Source organism: Rhododendron vialii, chromosome 3a (genome assembly GCF_030253575.1).
Source record: "Rhododendron vialii isolate Sample 1 chromosome 3a, ASM3025357v1".
Taxonomy (NCBI): Eukaryota; Viridiplantae; Streptophyta; class Magnoliopsida; order Ericales; family Ericaceae; genus Rhododendron; species Rhododendron vialii.
In genome coordinates, this window is record NC_080559.1 from 8,240,547 (window position 1) to 8,264,358 (window position 23,812).

The 23,812-nt window shown below is 36.5% G+C and overlaps 1 protein-coding gene and 2 long non-coding RNA genes across 3 annotated transcripts; 2 read left to right on the top strand and 1 right to left on the bottom strand.

The window, feature by feature from the left end:
- Window positions 1-4,875: 4,875 nt before the first annotated feature.
- LOC131319196 (protein CHROMOSOME TRANSMISSION FIDELITY 7) lies at window positions 4,876-8,620 on the top strand. Its single transcript, XM_058349357.1, has 6 exons — window positions 4,876-5,091; window positions 5,979-6,240; window positions 6,335-6,430; window positions 6,527-6,595; window positions 6,970-7,322; window positions 8,200-8,620. The coding sequence occupies exons 1-6, from the start codon at window positions 4,913-4,915 to the stop codon at window positions 8,339-8,341; spliced, it is 1,101 nt and encodes a 366-aa protein (XP_058205340.1). The 5' UTR covers window positions 4,876-4,912; the 3' UTR covers window positions 8,342-8,620.
- A 3,150-nt stretch (window positions 8,621-11,770) lies between these two features.
- LOC131319198 (uncharacterized) lies at window positions 11,771-13,775 on the top strand. The gene is made up of 3 exons (XR_009197921.1): window positions 11,771-12,194; window positions 12,875-12,939; window positions 13,525-13,775. It is a non-coding gene; the product is annotated as an uncharacterized LOC131319198 (long non-coding RNA).
- Window positions 13,776-14,003: 228 nt separating this feature from the next.
- LOC131319199 (uncharacterized) lies at window positions 14,004-16,620 on the bottom strand. The gene is made up of 3 exons (XR_009197922.1): window positions 16,457-16,620; window positions 14,477-14,546; window positions 14,004-14,124 (listed from the first exon to the last, which is right to left on the bottom strand). It is a non-coding gene; the product is annotated as an uncharacterized LOC131319199 (long non-coding RNA).
- Between the last annotated feature and the right edge of the window lie 7,192 nt (window positions 16,621-23,812).

A 23,812-nucleotide genomic window follows, 5' to 3' on the forward strand; every position in this document is an offset into this window, starting at 1 on the left:
ATCGGTATGTAATTTTCTGCTTTTATGATTCGTCTTGTCTAGATAAACGATTAATCTCAAAAATTACGATAAAATGCTAAACAAAAAGTTGCGAAAAATACAAAATATCGGAATAAGTTTTAGATTTATAAGTTTATGAAGATGTCAAGAACACAGTCTTAGTATGGAACTAAACGAGCTGGGCCAAGCATGCTACGGCCCATTTCACTCCACCCAATCGATCGATCAATCAATACATACTTTATGCAAATGTATTTGTGCCTCTCAAGACTTCAAACTCTCATCCTTAATTTTCTAAATTTTTGAAGAGAGTGAGGGAGAGAGTGAGGGGAACGTGAGAGGAGAGAGAAACATGGGGGTTGAATATGGAGAAAGATCACAGAGAGAAACATGGGGGTTGAATATGGAGAAAGATCACTGTATGCTTCAGGAGTACCGTCACATGGTATTTCAATTATTTCACCAACTAATATGGGAGTCATAGTCAATTAATTTTCTAAATTAATAATCTATTCAATCCACCATTCTATTTGGAGTATTTATTTACTACCAAAATTATTTAGCCTAAACGTCTATATGTTACTACCCATTCCTATAATCTTGGTACAAAAAAGCACATGGTATACTATATGGATGTATTAGGGCCGAGCAAAAAATTCGTCAAACCGTGAATTCAGTCCAAATCGAAAAGTTTGGTTTGGTTTTTTAGTAGTATGGTTTGGTCATGGTTTAAAAAAATTAGAAACCGCTTTATATGGTTTGGTTTGTGGATTTACGTTCATGGTTATGGTTTCAAACCGATCCGATCCGAACCGTATAATATATATATATATATATATATATATATATATATATATATACACTCCGTATTATTTTATTATAATTCACCAAATAAAAATAAGAGCCTTGGGCCTGTTTGATAAAACTGCGTATTATTTTATTATGATTCACCAAATAAATATAAGAGTCTTGGGCCTGTTTGATAAAATTGAAAATTGAAACTGAATGCTGAAAAATAAAGTACTGAAAGCTGAATGCTGAATTTTTTAAGTTGAAAAGCTGGTTGGTAAACATATTAAGTATTGAATTAAAAAAAGATAAATATATTTTAGTTCCGATTCTCTCTTAATTTACTAATGGTCACAATGTACTTATAATAATGGTGAAATGGTGATTGTGGTGGTGGTGGTGGTGTGTTGGTGGTGATGGAGTGGTGGCGGCAGTGGTGGTGGTAGATTGTCGGCGATAATGGTGTAATGGTGGTGGTGGCAGTAGAGTGACGGTGTAATAGTGACAATGAGTGGTGTCGGTGGAGTGATAGTTGTGCAATAGTGGCATTGTGGTGGTGGCAGCGGCGACGGTGTGGTAGTGGTGGTGGTGGTGGTGGTGGGTGGAGTGGTGGTAATGGTGGTGGTGGTGGGAGTGGTTGTGGTGATATGGTGATTAAATGCAAGTACACAAGAATTCAACCAAAATTAAGTAACTCAAAGCTACTTTTTTTTTTTAAAACTTTTTAGCCTACATTTTAAGTAGCGCTTAATTTGTTAAGCAATGTATAATGTTGTTATCAAACATACTGAATCACTTATTACTTAATTGATTTAGTTTAAAGTGCTGAATTTAGGTTATCAAACAAGCCCTTAGTCAAATACTTATCTAATTATTGATCCTATTAAATCCACCACAATATTTAGTATTCCTTTCCTGCCAGACAGTTTAGACTAAATTTCTACTATATATCAAACTCATTCCTAATTTTCAGTATTTCATTTTATTAGTTTAAGACTTGAGGCAATTGTTGGTATTTTACTATTAAACTATTAATTAGTTGGTCGATGTTAGTGTGTTTTGGTAATTTGATTGAAATTGATTTTAATATAAATTTTCTTGTAAATTATCTTTATAATTTTAAGTACTTTAAATATTTTTTTGAGATAATAGCTTCGTTTAAAGCAAACCGTGATTTAAAACCGAAACCGAACTGTATTTTAATGGTTTGGATTGGTTTGGTTATATGCCTTTTGTGGATTGATTTGGTTCTTCAAATTCATAATCTGTAGACATTGGTTTGGTTCTTGGTTTAATGTAAAACCGAACCAATCCAGACCATACTCACCCCTAGGATGTATAATGCTCCATTAAGTGAATATTGATTCCATGGCTCAATTAATTCCTAAATTTTCCTATATTTCTATAAATGAAAACCAATTCTTAGTTTATTTCTGCAATTTTGAGTATTTAAAAAAGTTTACGAAAGTAAACCGTGATTCGAAACCGAAATCGAACCATAGTCTAATGGTTTGGATTGGTTTGGTTTCCCAAATTCATAATCCGTACGTAGTGGTTTAGTTATTGGTTTACTATAAAATTGAACCAATCTAATCCATGCTAACCCCTACAATTAATCCAATCTACTGTTTGGAGCGTGCAGGTTTATTGCTTTCATTAGAGCATCTCCAGCCTTCACCCATTTTTTCTCCCAAATTTGAGTCAAATTTTGGGTAAAAACCCATTTTGGGTAGGCACATCTCCAATCATCAAACCCAAATTTTACCCATATTATATATATATATATATAAAATTCATAATGGCAAAATGGTAAAAAGATAGAGCAAGGACCATGTATCTTCTTCTACTCACGCCGCCTTCTTCTTTCTACGTATCTCTCTCATCTTCTTCTTTTGCTCGTAGCCTCACACCACCATTTTCTCTCTCTACATCTTCTTCGTTTGCACCAGATTCTTCCTTGCTCCTCTGTCATAGTTCAAACCCCCAACCACGGTGAAGGTTGGCACCATATTCGGCAAACTCGGCAACTCCGGCAAAGATCTGCACCATATCCGGCAAAACTCAATAACTTCAGCGAAGCTCTGCACCTGTATGCCTCTCTTTCTCTTTCCTCTCTTTTTCTCTAACTAGCTGTTGGAGAAATGGGAAAAGGGTCTGGGTTGTCCCAAATTTGGGAGAAAAAATGGGTAAAATCCAAAATGGAGAAGGATTTGGGTCAAGGATTGGAGAGAGATTTTTGAAATTTTTGCTCAAAGGCTGGCTTGTGGACGGGACCCGATTTCTCAAGACCATAAAAGGCCAGGACTTTTCGGAGGATAGTCTCAATGCTATCTTCAAAAGTCTTGGGCGCGATGGCGGCGATAGCCCTGATGAGATAGGGGCGAGCAAAAGAAAGAGCTCGTTCTTCAATTTGGAGATTTTGAGATTCGTAAGATCATGATAGAGTCCCCTAACCTTGATATGATATTAGTAAAGTGCCAGCACCCTAAAACTAGTATAGTGTAGCAGAGCAGCCAGCTTATAAAATGCAAGGGGCTAAGTGGGTATTCACTCCTCCCTTGCCACTACTACCAGCTGGAGGCCTATTGTCCACGAAGGCTGATCTCTTAACCGGCTTTGGAAAGGCATACCTGGACCATTCGAAGACAATGGATTTGTTATCTTACGGTTCAATTCCAGGGGAAAAAGAAAGCCAATTACTCCTTCAAATATTCATTGCCTCTAGTTCCGACTTAAGAGTTAGACTAGGCAATATATTCTTTCTTGCGCAAAGCCTTTCTCCTGATCTTGATAGCACAGGAAAGAGACTTTTTGCGATGAGGCCATGCAAGGAAGTCTCTTTAATTAGCATTACTGCCTCTTTGCTTTGCACTCGCTACCTTGTGGCCATACCCAAAAAAGGGCCTTTGCCCAGTTATTTATTCTTATTCCATTAAGAAGATAATAAATTTGGAGAAGGATTTGGGTCAAGGTTGAAAATGCTCTTATGCCTTTTATTCCATAAAATTTTGAAAGATATTGAAGGTTTGTTGAGAGCTTTCCTTGCAAACTGGGATTTTTTAATCATTCTTGGCCTAAAATAAAATGGAAGTTGAGAAGAACGCTTCATACACGTCATTGTGACTTGTGAGCCCGGATAGTGCTGCTTAAACATGCTTGGCCGCTTATTATTTTTTAATTTTTATCGTCAATTTCGGGAAGTTCAAAAAGTATATTTGAGAAAAATATATGTTGGAATCTATTTTTTAGTATTCCCTTTGGGAAAATAAACTCTTTTTTATGTAAAATTACCACAAAGATGTTTTGAAATTCTCGATAATAAATTAAATATGCATCCTATTTAGAGGAGTTATTTAGGCGGTAAATCTGTTCACACAGATAATCTGTGCACATATTTTATTGTGAGGCCTATCACGGGTCTCACACAAACGATTCGAGCCGTTTATTAAATGTAAAACACTTTTTCCAAGATTTCTGTAAAAAATTAGCTCAATCTAATACCTATAGGTGCTTGATCTAATCATTTAATTTTTTATTATTCGAAAATCTGAATAAAAATTTAGATGATTGGATCGAGCACCTATAGGTATTAGATTGAGTTTATTTTTTACGGAAACTCTTGAAAAAATATTTTACATCTAATGAACGATGAACAGCTCGGATTATTTGTGTGGGATCTGTGGTGAACCCCACAATAAAATCTATGCACAACCTGTGCACAGATATATACTAGCATGTGGTTAGGAGGGTTCTTATTTAGGTGCCCATCCTAATTAATTTGATTACTTACGTACGAGAGAGAGAGAGAGAGAGAGAGAGGCAGCGTTCGTGGAGGTGGGGTGTAGATCGCGGCCTCTTCCGTGGAAAATGTGAATCTAAAAGAGAGCTGGCGCCACAATACGAACCGTTGGCGCGAAAATTTTCAATTACAAAATTATTTTGGCGCCATAATACAAGCCATTCTGGTTCTCTAAAAAGTACTGTAAGATTTAAAAAGTGAACGGTGACGGATAATTAAAATGAGCCCAGAAAAGACTCATAAATTATAGTACTATGTACAGACTACAGAACCCTCCAAGTCTTCAAAATCTCCATCAAACGAAACAAAACAAAAACGGGAAAAATGCAGCCCAAAATCAGTTCATTCTTCAAAACCCCCTCAGATTCTTCCTCTTCTGCACCGAAATCCGATGACCCGCCTCCCGTTTACGACGATTTGTTCCGCGATGAAGTCACCAACAGAAAAGAACCAGAAATTCGAATCACATACCAACGTAGACGACCTCCAAACCCACCAAAAAGGTATGGTTTTCTCTTCCTATTTTTTTTTTCCTGTCCAAATTACCTTCCATTTCAACCCAGTAACCGTATTTGGAGTTAGTAAGAAATAGTGGTCTTAGGGTCTTATGTTCGATTCGCCTTGCCAACAACTCTTGAAGCCACCTCACCTCACGCGTATGTGTATGAAAATGGCTGTGAGAGGGGCTGTAGGGATTAGTTTAAGGTGCGCGCAAGCTGGCCCGGGACATCGTGCATTACCCAAAAAAGAAAAGGAAAAAGAAATAGTGTTCTTGAATGAATTTTACAATACGCTCATATTTTCTTGAAAGTTGGAATTACCGAATTATTAGGGCTCCATTTGGATAATTTTCGATTTTTACTGACAGGAGTCAACACTACTCTTCGGTAAGTAGCTAAACCTTAGTTTTGGTAGATACGTATCTTCTTTTTTTCCCCTCGTAACCAGGTGTTCGGGCCCACTTGAGCTCATCCTGACTGATCCTGGGGCCTTGGAGTTAGCAAAAGCAAAGTTTGAAATTTTTGGTCTTCGTGCCTTGCGACCTCTTTGGGCCAATAGATATTTACAGATTTTGAAATCGAGTTCGGTAGATTTATTGTGATGAATTTAAATGAACTTTTGAACATGAATTGAAATCCTTATCGTGGTTATACAAAGAACCTAATGAAATACATGTGTTCGACCTTGAATCCATCACCACTTGAGGTTCATAGAACACCTATAACTAAAATTCTTACTATGTTTTTTGTTGTTGAAATTCTACGTAAAATCCTTTCGTTTGAAATCTGCATCTATCCAAGCAGAGCCAACTTAGTTTAGATTATTCATGGAGTCATTTACTTTGTGGATTTTTCTTTTTTTCTTTTCTTTTCCCTTTTAGTGAAAAAAGTGGTAGTGATGGTGGATCGGTGGGGGATATGCCAAAGAGAGCTGATTTGGGGGACCTGTCATCAAAACCAGTGCCATCTTTATCTAGGAAAGTATTGAACAAGAAAAGGAGCTATGCCCAATTCCATTTAGAGTTGGGTCAGTCTGACTTTCTACTACACTCGTGTACCACATGTGGATTCAAATATGCTGCTGGGGATGAAGGGGATGAGAAGGTCCACAAGACATTCCACAAGGATTACACTCATGGTATTCAATTCAAGGTATTGATAAAAGGAGGAGGAAACTTGTATTAAAATGTGCTCATATTATTTATATAGTGTTATATTCGATCAAAGAAACTAGCTCATGGAACAGGGTTGGCGAAATGAGAGAGAGATTCAAATGCCTGCGCTAAAAGGGAGTCGTATAATTTTGGTGTTGGAGGATGACCCTGCTCATCAAAGGAATAAGGTGTGCAAATTTGCTTCTGGGTTATAGATAAGTATGTAAATTTGTACTGCATTTATGAGATGTGGAGGTTCAATTATGGTATTATTGTATTGTCAGGTCCAGGAGGTTGTAAAGATGATGGAGATGGAGCTTGGTGAGGAATGGATATTTCATAAGCACTGTAAGGTAATTGGCTTGAGCACTCTTTGCTTGCACTTATACAAAATGGATGTTCAGATTTGAAGAACAGATGTGCACTATATAAGTTTATCTAAATATTGCAAAAACATGTGGAACCAAATCAAAGAATACATGCACTCTTTGCCTTTCTCCGGAATGAACTTGGAAATGACACACACTTCAAAACAACATTAAAATCAGCATTAAAAAAAACCTTTCACAAGCACACTGTATTTCATTTACTCGTGAATTATGTGATTGCTTCTGTTGTTTGAAAACATGGTTCTTTGTAGAACCGGTACATAAGGTTATGCATTAAGTTGGTTCTTGAACCTTGGTGTTATTGCTTGTTCTTAATCTGATTTTGCACTTGTTTGCAGGTGTACCTATTTGTTGAATCCCAAAGAATTGCTGGCTGTCTAGTTGCAGAACAGATAAAGAAGGCATACAAGATCCTCTCAAGCTCAAAGGGTGGAGGAGGACACAAAGGTACTGGAGCAAAGGATGCAAGACCAGATTCAACTACTCTCCAATTTGGTGAAGTGATTTTTCAGAGGGAAGTAGCAAGAAAAGCCACATCACATACCAGTTACGAGGTGTTGGAAGGCAACCGCAGTGGAGCCATATTCTGTGAAGAGGAAACTGTTCCAGCTCGATGCGGCATCAGAGCCATTTGGGTCAGTCCCTGCAACAGAAGAAAACACATTGCAATCCATTTACTTGATGCTGCACGGTAATATATCATAAACGTAGTATGTTTGATCTCTACTTTCTTCCTTTTAATGGTAGCTCCTGTTGGGTAAACAAATTGTCCTAACCAAAAGAGATTCTGAACTAGACAGAAGAACTTCATACGATAGCTTATTGAAATTTGTCTTAAAAGATTAAGCCCTGATACCATGCTAGGTATCCTTAGAGCCCCCAAAGATTTAGCAGTTAAGTAACGAATGGCCCTAGTACAGGTTCTAACTGGGGCTGCTTAAAGAAAGGGGTAAAAGGTGTTCTTGCTAACTGTTTTGAAGCCTGTGTGGGTGTGTGGGTGTGTGTGTGTGTGTGTGTGTGTGTGTGTGAGAGAGAGAGAGAGAGAGAGAGAGAGAGAGAGAGAGACGATGGATGACGCATCGATCGACTGGTACCAGAAATTGTTTATGACCTTTTTCTAGCATTGAGTATCAGCTGGTCCTATATGCACATTTATATTTTGCGCCTACTTAGTCACATAGTCCTTTACCAAATTTCATTTTCTCTATGCCGTATCCTGGAAGTATCCCAAGTATCCCAAATTAATAACATCAAATTAAATTTTCAATAATTATTTGCCGTATCCGATATCTATACACGAGTAGCTTGGAGTATCCGTGCTTCATAGCTTTTCCAATCTTAGTTCAAATTTCAAAAAACTATTTGCTTCCCTAATCATGTTGCATGGAACAAAAGTTCCATGTCCACTCTTCCTCCAATAGTGAGTTTATTTTTTTGGGCGTTTGTTTTGTTTGCACATGGTAGCTAAATTGCGTGTTTTTTTTTTTTTTTTTGGTTACTCGAATTTGGCCACTTGTAACAGTTTTATGTTTAATGTTTATCTGATCTGATATTTTTCTTCAATGCAGGAGAAGTTTCTGCATGGAAGTAGTCCTAGAACACTCTCAGCTGGCATTCTCCCAGCCAACTTCAGCTGGAAAGGCACTGGCTTCTACTTATACAGGAACTCCCTCTTTCTTGGTGTACAAGGCCAGTGATTCCGACTGCTAGTTTATAACAAAGCCTACGCTAATTTTGGCCGCGTTCCAACCATGAATAGGCTGATCTCTTATTTACTATGTGGACTGGACATTTTGTCCAGATGAGAAAGGGATTCACTTGAAATGAAATCGTGGATAACAATGCATAAGGAGTGTGGCCTTGCTTTCGTGAGTTGCAATGGGAACAAAAGGTAGTTTAACCTAAATTTTGAGAATGAGAAGAGACTGATTCTGTGTAATTGTGAAAAAAATGAGTAGCTAAAGTAGAAAAGTCTATTTTTGAGGTTAATTTAACCTACATTTTGTTGAGCCTGATATTGATGCTTTTAGGGGAAACGTGTTAGGGCTTTTGGAAAAGGGAAAAACGGGCCCCTTACCAGATTGGAAAAAAAAATTTAAGAGGACCGCTGGACCAGTAGTTTTGAGGTGTGGGTAGTGCTTGCTGCCACTACCAGGCAGCACTGCAGAGTCCTCGCCTCCGTCTACTATATTGTGGACAACAATTGAGCCGGGCCGAGTTTGTTATTGGATACCATCCCAATTATATAGTTCCTCCAAAGAGAAATTTACAAGTCGGCTGATGTAAGTGGGGTCTAAAACTACTTTGTTTTGCCGTATTGCACTGCTAAAGTGCAATAGTGCACAACGACATGGCACTGCAAAATCCAGAAGAATGCACATACGACGACTTCAATCCTCCAAAGCCCAAGGGGGTCGATCTCCTTCAATAAGCGTGGGAGATCTACCGGTAGATTTTCCAAACTCAAGCGAACCTCCCTCAGTTTCTGAATCAATTACTCAAAAACAATCTTGTTTCTTTCTTTTCTTTTTTTTTCTTTTGGCTTGGCAAAAGAAATTCATCAACAATCTTGTTGCTGCCTTGAGTTCGGCCAAACCGTCTCTGCAATCAAAATATTACAAAAGCATTATGCACAAATCAGTAAGAGATATCTCATAATTAATGGAAACTTCACTTTTAGTCTTAGAAGATGTTTTGTAGCCCAAACAGACTGAACTACTGAAAGCCCAAAACGGGTTATGCAACTTTCGGTTATCACACCTAAGACCTGGGATTGAATCTTGCCATCTTAGGCTAAGGCGAAAAGATGAAAGTCAGGCCTTTTTCCAGCCAATGTTTTCATTTTTTTTCTAAAGGCTACTAAAATATGGGCAAAATAAACAACACTACATTACTAAAGAAAATAAGGACTAGAGCAAGTGTTGAGAGTAGTCTAGAGAAGTTTAGAAAAGAAGGTTCGGTAGTGATCTAGAAGGGTGAACTTTTTAGAAGGTTGGAGAATAATCTAAAAAATGTTAAAGAAAATGATCCTAGCCTTCCATTGAAAGGGTGGATGGCTATATAAAGGAAGGATAAGATCATTTGGAGAAAGCTTACATTAAGTGCACCTAGGAGGCTGCATATGGAAGACCATACGGCCCATGAGAAAATGAACTCCATATATGGATTTTCAAACCCAACAGTACTAAAACACCCAATTTTGCCCAATTAGAAAGAAGTATCATTGAAATGAAAGTCCAATAGAACCAATTTTCTTTTCTATTCTTTTCCAATAGCTAGCATCTGTGTAAGAGTTATATTTTCCAAAAAGAGCTGAAATGTTACTATAAAAGGCAGAAGAGGATGAACATTAATTATCAAAGAGAGAGGTCCAAAAGCAAAGACATGGAGGTGAAACAGTGACACAGTTGGACGGTGTAAATAAGGTATGATTTTAAAATACTTGTTTTCCTTGTTTGGGTGTTTATTGGTTTTGGTGTCATCTGAAAGTGCTCTTGTTCGATTCTCCTTTGATTATCTCGGGTTTTTTCTGTCTCCAGTTTTGAAAATAGGTATGAGTTTGGAAAGTTTTTGTTCAGTTTGGGAGAAAAGTGTATGGTTGTGTGATTTTTGTCTTCAACACGATGTACTTGTTGGTAGAAACTGTGAATTAAAAGCAATATTGTTAGTGATGTCAGAGCTTGCTAGCTTTCTTGGGCTAGAATCCCCGTGAATGATGTGAATAGATTGTTGTGTCTTGAGTGGACTTGGCCTTGTATTTTCGGTGTGGTTCTTTTATAACAGAATAATCTTACCCAAAAAAACAGAAAGAAAATAAACTGGAATTGATAAAGTTGGGGTCTAACTATACATACAGAGTTAAAAAGGCATATAACAAAAAATATTGAATAGTGTTTATAAAAAAAAAGAAATATTGAATAGTTAATCAACTGCAACAACATAGCACCTCGTACATTACCTGTGTCACATTTTAACGAGAAATTTACAACAAGATGTAATCAAGTTGATTTACCATATATATATATATATATATACTAGTGAATGTCCGTACCTGAAGCACGGCGCAACACATTTTGAAGACAGCTGAAGCTACAGGTCGAAAAATGAGCAAAGGGAGGACATGTTGAAAAAAATGGGTAGGAATAAAGTAAAATACAATATATGTGTAGGTCAAATCGAGGTGCAAAAAATATTCAAACAGGTCAAAAATATCCCTAATCCATAAATCACTCGGCACATGTAATAAAACCGAACATATATTTGTAAAACTTAACCTAACAAATAAAAATTCCTTATGAAATTCCCAATCTATTAACAAATCTCTTATCATGACGACCCAATTGTTTCTTTGTCAGTCCTCGACATTCCTACATAAATAAGATTAAGAATTATTAAATCCATCACAGAATATTAATTTGTTTATGTGTAATCTAGGCATGAAAATGAAGAAAAAAGGACAACTTATCACCCCTACAATCTTTGTAATCGTTTATTACCTTTGGAAAGATGCAAACACTAGATCTCCTGACTAATCGACTTTTAAAACAAAAGTCACCACAGAGGCACCATGGTCAAGACTCCCAGTTGTTGGAGCAGGAATAATGAATACGTATGAGCTCCCATAATATTGAGAAATATAGTCATTAAGCATTTGCACGCCATTATCTTGGCAAAACAATAAGCAAATAAAGGTACTACAATATTATTTTAATTCTATACAGTGTAATTTATATCTAACTTTTAAGTATTTACCTTTAACATTAATTTTTTCAGATAGGATGCGACACATTGTAAGATAAATTCTGCCTTTGGATTCTCTAGCAAGAGTTTCATTGAGCTAGTGGAGTCTTTCACGACCATCTTGACATTATACCTAAAATGCATGCGAATATTTCAATCGTTTTGGTTGTGTTACATCTAAGTTATAGTAAAAAATGAATAACTGGTTACAGTTTCGACATCTTCGTTCGCATTGATTACACACAAACCAGCCCGTACTGATCTTGAACTTGCTTAAAGCATGTTTTTGTAACACCTAAGATGTTTAATTATGCTAATCATGCTTATTTAAGTATAAGTTAATCATAGATGTTAAATTATGTGATTTTAAGTGTTTACGTGTCCTTTATGTGCTATGAGACGCAAACGAATTATATTTGAATTATATGCCATGAATATGATTTATGTGTTATGAGTCAAATTTCCTAAGACAAAACATAGAGATTCATAAAATAAGGTTATGGGTCAATGTGAAAATATTATTGGGTACTTATTTGAAGAGAATGTTTTGTGAGGGTTCATTAGATAATTAGATCACCCCTTTTCTAGACAATTCCAGACGTGGAAGGAAGAAAATAATAACAGCCCCCACCCTCTCATTCCTTCCAACATCCTACGTCTCTCACTCCTCTCAAGAAGAAAATCAAGAAGGCTTCCCCCTCTTCTACTTCTAGGGTTTTGGTTCTAGGGTTCAATCAAGTTATTGGAGCAAGATTCAATCTTAAATCCATCTCTCACACAAGTGTTTGAAGCTCTCTCAATCCATGGTTTAAACCTAAAAGAGGTAAATTTTCTTGTAGTGAGTTTGAAAAGTAATCTGTCCAGAAATTTACTGGAATCTGTACCTTAAGCCACGAATTTTTAGACCTAGTAAATCATCTTCAAAAATTATGAAATTTTTATGGGATGTTCCTCAGTGAGTCTAAAATGTTGTGTAAAAATTTGGGATTAGTATTCCTTAAAACGAAGTCTAGAAAAATCTCGCACTAGACTGCACTCTGTTTTTCTGCTACTGCTGAATCTCTGTTTTAGCCTTCGATTTTTGGTGTGTTTGACCTAGTTTCTCATCACGTTATTTTCTGAAATTTTTATGTGTGGTACCCATATGTGTCTAGTGTATTGTGTCCAAAAATTAGAGTAAAAGTCAAAGAGAATAATTTTAAACAATTTGTTTACTAAGCTGTGTTCTGTTTCGATCAGTGCTGAATTCTGCAGTCTTAGTCTTTGTTCTTTTAATTCAAGAGCATAGTTCTTGACCTTGTTAATTCTTGACTAATTTTGATAGCATATGCATATAAGTGATCTTTATTTGGTAAAAGTATTAGGACCTAGTTCTGTATGGTTTGTTCTCAAGAATTCTCTAAATGAAAGTACGTTAAGTTGTCATTTTAGGTATCATGCATATGCATTTTTGTTTTCAGAAATTTTTTGTGTAAATAATATATGTGCATATACAATACTTAGGATTTGGTGATCAAGCGAAGGATACAAGGGGTACAAGTTGATGTTTAGTTGAAGTGCAAAGGAAGGTGAGTAATCTCATACTTTGAAATGGGAAATTTATGAACTTCTTTTTCTATGAAGTGTGGTTTGGTTTTCCAATACTATGAAGTGATATGTCTACGTGATTTGAGCGTTATGTTATAATGTGGAATGGTTTTCAATGTGCTTTCTAAGATGTTACAAGTCCGTGTATGTTATAAGTCTTAGTCTATGAAGTGTGTAAGCCATGTCTTTGCTTTATACCGTATGTGCCCGCTAGTGGGTTCCATAATAGCTAGCATTATGTGTCCTTCTGGAGGGTTCTATAATATCCAGTATGTGCCCTTCCTGGAGGGTTCCATAATATCCATGTATGTGCCTTTGCCGATGGGTACCAATAATCGGCCGGGATCCCGACATGTGTCATGTATGTATATGTATGTGGTAAGCGTGGTAGTATTGGCTATGTCAATGTGTTTGAGTACTTTATGCTGCCATGTAAAATATCTTTTGGATTTCTTTTAAATGTTCTTAACTAGTGTGCTATATGTGAGTTGAATATTCAAAACCCAAATTAGAGTATGAGCTTTACTCACTGAGCTTTCAGCTGACGGTTTAATTACCAATTTCAGGTGATGAAGTACAATAGTTTATAGGTGCAATATTTTGTGCAAGTTTGGGCTTCATGGCATCGTTTTGCATATAGAATGGAAGTAGAAAGAAGACTTGTATTTTTGGACGTGTTTGTACTTGTTTCCCTTATGATCAAGGGTGTATATATTTTTGCAAAGTGATGTACATAAGTTATGTATGTTATGGATGTTCATGCTAATGTAATTATGATATCATGAAAATTATCAATGTATGGATGCTCTAGACCAAATGGGTTGTGCTCATTTTGCTTAAACTTGTTTATGGTTACTTTGATTAATAGACCCCACAAATTTAAGTGAAGTTTTTTTAATCGCTTCCGCAAATGTTCAATTTTTTTTATTTAGAGCACTTTATTCTGAGCCCATTTGGTTATGTAAGAAGGCCTTGTTGGCCGGTCACGGGCCGTGATTCCCTTATAAGGGGTCCAGGGATAGCGGGTCGTGACAGTTTTGCATAAATCTTGTTTTCCCGAAATAGCCATTGCCCACATGTGCAGGCTCATACCCGTGAATATTCTTCTCCATTGGCCACGTGTATTGGATTCCGTTTGCTAGCCATTGTCTCTAATTCGTCGTACCCTGTTAAGAATCAAAAAAACATGATCGCTTCAAACAAAAGCATCCTCACTTTGCCCCTTTGAAATCATAATTGATTAGTGTTTTCTTAAATGAACCAAAGGACATAGGTTACTAGTTTGAGAATATGCAAGACTCTTACTATAGCTTTTGAGTAGAAATCCATTTAAGCTCATTACAACACTTGATTCGAAAAAGTGAATACACATTAGAGGGTTAGCGAAGGCAAAAATCACTAACTTTCATTCTATCTTTTCAATCAGCATCCTTAGGCCTACAAATTAGAGCAAACTATCTATCTTAGTAAAAAACAGGAGCAATGATCGACAACCGAATATAAATTGTAAATTGCTACCTTGGTTGGGCTCCCAAAAAATTCCAGTTAACACATGCAATTAGGGCTCCATCTGGTCACCGAATGATACCTGCGAAAAGCAGGGGAAAATCAAACATAATGAGACCTGAAAACGTACCCAATTAAGAACCCTAATAGGAAAAAAATGAAACAACTAAATAGAAAGTGTAATCAAATCCACAGTCAAATTTGGGTTAGCCACTAATAATAGAATAAATCTCCATTCGAAGAAGACACGACTAACAATAGAACCCTTTTTTCTTTCTTTTTTCTAAAAATAGAACCCTTTTTTTCTTTACTGCCTTTTTTTTTTTGGCTTCCTTCCCGTCACATTTGGGTTAGCCACTAACAATAGAATAATTCTCCTATGATGACCACCATTCTCCTATCTCAAACATGACAACACGTGGTTTCAACTTCCCAATTGAAGATAAGACAGGAACTCTAATTCAATTTCTCCAACATCATGAAAGGAACATGACAACACGTGGTGATTTCAACTTTCCAAGTGACGTTAAGACAGGAACTCCATTACAAAGGAAGGTTCAATTGGTTTGCATGTGAATGACAAACAAAAGTCTTGGCTGCATCAACGCCGCTGATAATGCTAACACTAATTGCATATATGCATACTTCAATACAAACATACTAAATTCATGCATTGCACGCACAACCAAGACTGAAACATATCACCATAAATGCATGCAGACATTCATGCATTTATGCATACGTAAATGCCTCAATTACAGCTAAGTCCATGACAGAAAAATCTAAACTCTGAAACCTAGCTGAGACATTTTATCAAATAGTTTGAAGGCAGATGGATTACTGCTTGGTTGGAGCAAATTATACCAGTAACTCAGGCAATTTAAGACCATGAAAAGCATAAGGCTAATTGGTAGTTGAAGTACACATTTTCTCAAACATGTGGTAGGCACTTATCGTAAATAGTGAGGCTAATTGGTTTACTTAAGGCCAGGAAACTCATTCGAGATAGTGGGGAAGCACATAAAAAGCATTAGGCTATTGTAGTGAAGTCAAGATGATGATAGAAAGCTGAGAAAACTCGACACAGCAGTGAAGTCTTTCTCTTAGGTCATCTATCACAGGGTTTGTTAGAAGAACACGACATAAATTGGTACATTATCATTGTTGTAAGTTAAGTATTGAAAAACAAAGGTACAACTTAAGTATGCAATTTCAAAAGAAATGTAGACACAAAGATTCTAGTAGACAATTGTCTCATATCATCAGTAGGCAAAAAGTGTGGATCAAACTTATTCTATTTATTGAACTTGGAGAGGAAACTACAAAAATACACAGAGAAAGCGACCATGAGCAAACCTTAGCTTAAGGCTAATCAAAACTGTTCAATCTAGAAGCCATGTCGGGCAACCCAACTTTTTTGGAATTTTTTTTCCGCAATGCATACAACCTGAAGAAAAATGATGACGAATGTTCCAAGCAAGTTCCAACTATGCACTTCAGTTCCAACAATGCACTTCACAGACTTAAAAAGCGGAACTGCTTGACGTTGCATATTTGAACTTTGGTAATCTTTCAGTTAGAGAAATTGGGAACAACATTTTTACAAACACCTCATAGTCAATAAAATGCTCATAGCAATCGAGTATTTGGGAACGGCATTTATACATACACCTAGTCAATTATGGTCTTCGAAAGTATTTGTGGGATGGTCTCTTTTTTTTTTCCCTAACCTAATTATGGTCCTGTACAATTTCGTGAGGTGGTGGAGAAAAAAATACCCTAGAAGTAGCACTAAATGAATCTAGTTACCAAGAGATATGAAAAAAAAGACATTCTCAGTCTCTAACAGGAGTAATAATTAAACTTTGTCTTTCTCTCAGGAGTCATATAAAATAAGTACATCCCTACCAAACTTTGTTATTATTCCCAATTCGGATTCAGATTAAAGCATAATAAAGTATGAAAATACAACTTCTGGAATCAAGAGCTTACTTAAAAGAAAGTGATTAGGGCCAGAGGAAGCAGTATGCGGAGATTGGCGGAGGAAGCAGTGTTTGGAGGAAGCGCATGAAGGCGGAGATTGCCGGCGTGGGAAGAGCGGCGGTGGTACCGTCTGTCTGTGGTTGAGCAAGAGAGGGAGGCGGTGGCTACGCAGTGTGAGGGGAGGAGGCAGAGGCGAAGTTGGGTGAAGGGGAGGCCGTATTCGCAGAGAGAGAGAGAGAGAGAGAGAGAGGGAGAGGGATGTTTCCAAATTAGACGGGGAGGCATTATTAAAAAAAAAAAATAGTACGATGGTTTGATTTGGAAATGGTCAAGAAAAATTAAGAATTTACAAAAATGCCATTTGGAGAATGAAGGGTGAGGATTTATGCATAAGGAGGAGATAAATCTTAAGTCTTAGTTATCTTTTGGATTCAAACACAGCTTTGTTTTATTATATAGATTGGTGGGACAAGTTCTTCTATTGGTCATATCTATATAATAAAACAGAGCTGTGTTTGAATTCAAAAAACAACCAACGCTTAAGATTTATCCCCTCCTTCTGCATAAATCCTCACCCTTCATTTTCCAAATGGCATTTTTGTAAATACTTAATTTTTCTTGACCATTTCCCAATCAAACCCGTACTAATTTTTTTTTTATAACGCCTCCCCATCTAATTTGAAAACATGATTTCCTAACCCTGCCCCCCTCCCCCCTTTCTGTGAATACGGCCTCCCCCTCACCCAACTTCGTCTCTGCCTCCTCCCCTCACACAGCTTAGCCACCACCTCCCTCTCTTGCTCAACAACCACATACAGACGGTGCTGCCGATGCTCTTCCCGTGCCGGCAATCTCCGCCTTCATGCGCTTCCTCCAAACACTGCTTCCTCCGCCAATCTCCGCCTACTGCTTCCTCTAGCCCTAATCACTTTCTTTTAAGTAAGCTCTCGATTCCAGAAGTTGTATTTTCATACTTTATTATGCTTTAATCTGAATCCGAATTGAGAATAATGACAAAGTTTGGTAGGGATGTACTTTATTATATATGACTTCTGTTAGAACACAAAGTTTTATTACTCCTGTTAGAGAGTGAGAATGTCTTTTTTTTCATATCTCTTAGTAACTAGATTCATTCAGTGCTGGGGTATTTTCCTCCCCCACCTCACGAAATTGTACAGGGCCATAATTAGGTTAGGAAAAAAAGAAGAAGAGCTTAAACGACACACAAACCGGTCCGCATACACTTTCGAAGACCGTAATTGACTAGGTGTTTGTATAAATGCCGTTCTCAAATACTCAATTGCTGTGAGCATTTTATTGACTATCAGGTATTTGTATAAATGTCGTTCCCAATTTCTCCCCCGAACCACATCCGTAAGCTAATCCACAAACCCGAGACGGACCTCAATGACGGAACAAAGTCCTATTTTAGTAACCTGTACAAATACAGTTTAATAGCCCATTATAGTATTCCAACATAACCCTCCCGTTTACCCCCTAATTTATATGCTACTGGTACTGATCTGATGGTAAATGTGTATGGATTTCAGACTAGTCGTTCTGGGAGGAGGGGTGAGTGTTGTAGCTCTAACCAGCTGATGACTGTTAGTGGTTTGAACTATTTTTTTTTTCTTTTTTTTAAACCAATCTGATGTTCTTGCTTATTTTCCTAATGATGTTCTAAATTCAGGAATCTCAGATTTTCTTGTATCACTCTGTCCATTGCTCTAGCAAGATACTAATCTCATAGTTGCTTGGCAAAGACCAATTGTTGAAACACAGAAGGAATTTGGTTTCGTAACCTTCTATTTTTCGAAATAGCGTAGGCTTCCCGTTCTTGGATTTTGTCTCTTCTTTTAAGGAATTTGGTTTCGTAACCTTCTGTTTTACATGAAATTGGTTTTTATGTTTTATTCACTTGCAGATCCCCGCAGATGCATAAATCTCTAGCTAATTAAGGCTTTGTTCTTATGCACTTAACTTAAATTGTTCACTTAAGTTGAGGTAATTCCTTTTAACTTTAACTTAAACTTAAATTGTTGTCTTCCCAAACAGCCTCAACCCAAACCTACCCCTCTGGGTAGAAAAACCCTACATGCCACATTTATCCCCTTAAAGGGCAATATTGTCATTGTGTTTGAGTTTGGGAATTAAGTTTAAGTTAGAAGAACTCACCAAACTTAACTTATTTGCATTTAAGTTTGAAAAGGGTCAAAAATTTAAGTTGAGTGTAAAAGTTGTTGACTAGTTTTTCGTAGTAGTTTGTAGTCAAGTTGTTTTATTAAACTAAAACATTCAACACATTTTCTGCCACTAACCCAACACATTTTGGAAACAACTTAACTTTTAACAAAAAGTTTTAGGATAGTATGAACAACTTCACAACAGTCAGTAAGTTATAGTGCAAAATTTTTAGTGAAAACGGGGCTCTAGTTAGATACACTTTTTTTTCTTCTTCCCAAATTAGCTTTTATGGTTTCCATTCAAATTTTCAATGAACAAACTCAAGAACCAAGGTTCAAGCCTTGGCAGAGGTGTTTGTGATTCAGGACCATGGACATCTTCTAGACGCGCTGGGGAATAACTTACTAACTTTCCCGCTAACCCTCATTGATATATCCAATATTGGGGGGAAAAAAAAAGCATACGCTGCACTACCATTGTTATAAAGATGGACGGCTCGAATCACGCGCTACGCTTCTGTAAGGGTCTTCGGGTCCTGAACGTAACAAATTAACATCTTGCAAACAATGCTAACGGAAATTTCAGATTTGGTCTGCATGTAATCTCATAGTACAATCAAAGAGCAAAATATTCCACGGAAATTAAAGCAAGAGCACGTTCATGCACCTCAACCTCAACCTCAACATACTTTTCCTTCTTGTCAATTTCACCAGTCTCTCAGTCCATGATCTGAAATCCAATTAAGGCAAATTTCATTGGTGAGTGGTGGGGGTTAGAGAGAGAAAAGAAGCGCACCCTGTTTTGTCTGTTTCTTCTAGATGCAACTCACAATCTGGGTCAGTGGTGGGCTTGAGTCAAGTGGACCGTTGACCCGGCTTTTTGACCCGAAATAAATTTTTTGATGGCTGCTCTGGAATATACTCCAGTACTTTGTAATTTTCCCACAATTCTTCATTGGAGCATTGGTTACGAATATAGTACGGAGGACTTTGTTAATTTTCCACCAATTCTTCATTGGAGCATTGGTTACGCCATTCCCTAAGCCTTTATCTGTCCCTATTCTTGTTCGTTTCTATCGCTGTGAATAAGAAAATTATGGAGGTGAGCGATCGTGGCTGCTGTCAGTTTCAGTTTTGGACAGATTTCAATGAAACTTTTTTCCAGAAAGCACTTTTATTTAAATTTGAATCGTCAAATACAATTTGAAAACACGCGATGGTGCTCCGCAAAACTTTTTTTCACGAAAACATTCGTAGAAAAGATTTTCTCTCCTATACAAATCCAAACCCGCACGTCTTAGTTTGACCGATGAATAGTCCTCCAGGGGTCCCTTTAGTTCAACTCCCTCTTAAATGTGATCTATATTTTTCATCACTTGAAACGCGTTCTAATTAAGTATCACGTCAGTTATTCGGCTAGAAAGTTATTTGACTTATTTTTTTATTTTTATTCAATTTTTTTTTGCATTTGTTTGTTTTTTGTCAATTTTTTTTTTGAAGATTATTGCTTTTTCATGACAAGAGGAATCTAAAAAGTAAAAAATTACGATCGAAATCCAATTTTTTTGAATAAACACAAAAAAATTGGTTTATTGGCTTTTTTTTTGTTTTTATTCAAAAAAATTAAGTTTTGATCATAATTTTTTATTTTTTAGATTTCTATCGTCATGATGAAGTAATAATCCCCAAAAAATTTGGTGAAAAACTAACAAATGCAAAAAAAAAAAAGAATAAGGACAAAAAAATAAGCCACTTGGCTTATTTATGCAGAGAAATTTTTGGGTGCAAATTGGGTATTACGTGGCGGTACCCTAGCTCCCATCCGAGCTGTCGAAACGTGTTTTGGATGGCTGAGATCCGAGCACCCTCTCTCCTACTCAGCCGACCACTCTCTCTCCTCTTTTCCTTTGCTTAGATCTGGGCCATCCAAAACACGTTTGGACGGCTCAAATGCGTTGCTGGGTACCACGCGTACAATATCTTATTTGCATCAAAAAATTTCTTGTTAAGTGTTCTTTCAATAGGGTAGCTTAGTCGTTGGCTGAGAAATCTCTATTAGGTGTTAGGTTAAAGAATTGGGGGGTCTTGACCCTCAAAATTTAGCTAAGCTTGCCCTTGCTGATGTACGGTCTTCGGACATGTTTTCTTCTTAATAAAATCCTCAACTCTTTCCGTGAAAATAAAAAAAAGTTAGCACAACGTATATGATATATCATGTGAGTCAGAGACACTGTCAATTAAGGTGCATTTTGATGATTCAAGCTTGATTTTCCTAATGGTGGCACTCTTGTGGTGCCATTTGACATGTCAAGGGTTCAAGTCATGGTATCTGCACTCACATCAAAAAAAAAAAAATCAGAAGCAAAGCACAAAAACGAAAGTTTTTATTGCTCTGTATAAAAAATCTTGAATCAAGAATCAAATGTGCTCTTATATATGCCCATCGAATGTGGAGAGAACGAACTTGTTCTTCCATTTCTATGTGGATAGCTGGGTATAAACTGAGCAGAATCCTACTACTCGGCTCAGAATTCTCTGCTCATATCCCGCGGGGCAAAGCACGGCCGGGGAGTTGGCACCGTAATCGGAACAACACAGAGTCCACGTCCTACGGGATTAGGAAATTAAACTAAGGCTATTGGACCCGATCGATGCCACACTTATCGACATTCTTAAGTCCAAGGATCCAATCCTAATAGTACCGGTATGCTTATAAAAACACCCTCCATAAAATGGTGAACAGAGAGACATGTATGACTCTTGCACCCTAACTACTTGAGCTTGACTTCATCTCTCCTGCATTTTTTTAATTTGTGCGTAAATGTTATGAATTTCTGTACAAATATGGAGAATTCTATGAAAAACTATTACTCCCTCCGTTCTTAATTATTAAACGGAGGGAGACATGTATAAATTTAAGGTGGATTCAAGGGGGCATATGTGCTCACCCAAACATGAAAAAAGTGTAGTTAAGGTGGATTGGATTCAATCAGGAATACAGAAGCTAGACATGGATGGATGTATATCCGAGAAAAACGTAAGTTTATAGTTTCAAGTTTACCAGAACAAATGATTAATATTATTGTGATCTTATTTCGCTTCAACTTTTACAAAACTAGAGAAAGAACCTTCTTTTATTAATTTGGTAATGAAGAGCGTTCTCGATGAACCGGACTAATCTCTCCGGTCTTTCCCACAAAGTAATGCGTTTGCTGGAGGTGAGGTGGCCTCAATAACGAATTGCTGGCGAGGAGAATGGACCTTGCGACCGTGGAACGGTAAGTTCCGCAGAGGCAAGTGGATTAGTCACTACGGCAACCTCTCGGGGGTTGTTCCAGAAAGAACCTTCGGAAGTTCTTTGGGACAAAATCAATGGTACCACTGAAAGTTGAATTAGTACTAGTTTCTATAAGAATTAGTCGTATTGCAAAATATGAGAGGTGAATGACCTTAAAACAGTACCAATTCAATGCAATGGTTCGAAAATAGTATAAATTTTGATGGTAATGTTACGCGAACTGAAAAAAAAAAAAAACATAAGAAAAAAAAAAAACAGTGTTGTGGTGAACGTTTTTAATCATTACTTTACGTAAAGAGACAATCAATCATATGTTTCTTTTCAAAACATTGAACACCAACGGATCCTCTCCGGTCTAAGTTTTGGACTAGAGGAAACAGTCCAAATCTGGACCGTAAGTTGGGAAAGTCAATATTTCAGATATGCTCATAGACTCTTCGCGTGAAGAATTCAATTCTTCTAGCGAAGAGTTTCTGAGCAGGTTTGAACTATTAATTATAGTATTAAACGGTTTAGATTGTAACTGTCTATTGCAATTCAAGACATGAGACTAAGGTGGATCCGCTTCCACCACATTATTGTTCTCTAGATACTCCTTTACATGACTAGCGTATACTACATGCATCAATCCACTTTAATTTTTAAAATTTGTATAATTGCATAAAAGTCACAACACAGCACTGTTGAAAAAATTCAAATTTATATTCCCAATTTAATTACATGCAAATGTTAAGAATTTTAAACATTTTTTAATGAATTTTTATGCAATTCAAGAGGTGTATATCGTATTTATCGAAAAAGGAATGCGTAATATTTTATATAGCGTTTCACATGAATATTCTACTATGGTTTTTTTTCTTTCTTCTGGGTTATTAAAAGATAGTGCATTGTCAAATACAATTACTCCCTTGAATTATTATAAGCATTGGAAAAAGTCAGGTTGAATGTGTTCCACATTTAGCCCCACCCTAGCTCTTGACTCTGGAGTGCGATGGAGGTGCATTAAAAATAGCTTTAGTTTGAATATCGCTGCCTGAATCATCATTTTTTTTATGTAAATGATAAAGACCTTCATTTCGGATATCTTAAAAGCCCCTTTACTAAAGTGATAAAAATTGTTTTCTACGAACACGTACAAGAAATATAGTATATAGCTTAATATAACAATGCAAGCTATCGCGCAACGACCCACCAATTAAAAAGTAAATTGCAGCACCTGACGCGGCCAAATATTGATTTTGAGACTTAGAAAAACTTGTTTTTAGAATCAATTTCCTTTGACGAAGATTACATGGTAGCTTGGACCATCGCCAGGTACACCAAAATAGGTAATTATAACCATATATAATAACCACAATAGTAATCACGAAAATAATTTTTGCCGTTCAAAAATAATACTAATATTGGAGTATATATGTTAGCTTGGACCATTGCCATCGTACACCAAAATAGGTAATTATAATAATATATAATAGCCACAATAGTTGCCGTTCAAAAAAAAAAAAAAGCAATAATGATAACAACTAATGCCAATAATAATAGTAATATATTAATATAGCCGCATAGAATCAACCTCCCTTTGCAGGGTTGGATATATAAGCTCATAGCATTATTTATATCAAATCACTAATACTCCCTCCATTCTTTCTAAATAAATGTCCATGTTATTATTTCAGACATTTAAAAAAATTATTTATATTTTCTAAAATATATTATTTTTTTTAATGCAAAAATGATCTTATATGATAGATCTTAGTTGATTTTATTATACAACATTTTGAAAATTATGAAAAACGGTATAAATTAAAACATATAACTAATTTTAAAAAATTTGGAAAAAGTGAAACTGGACATTTATTTAGGGACGGATGAAGTAACTACTAA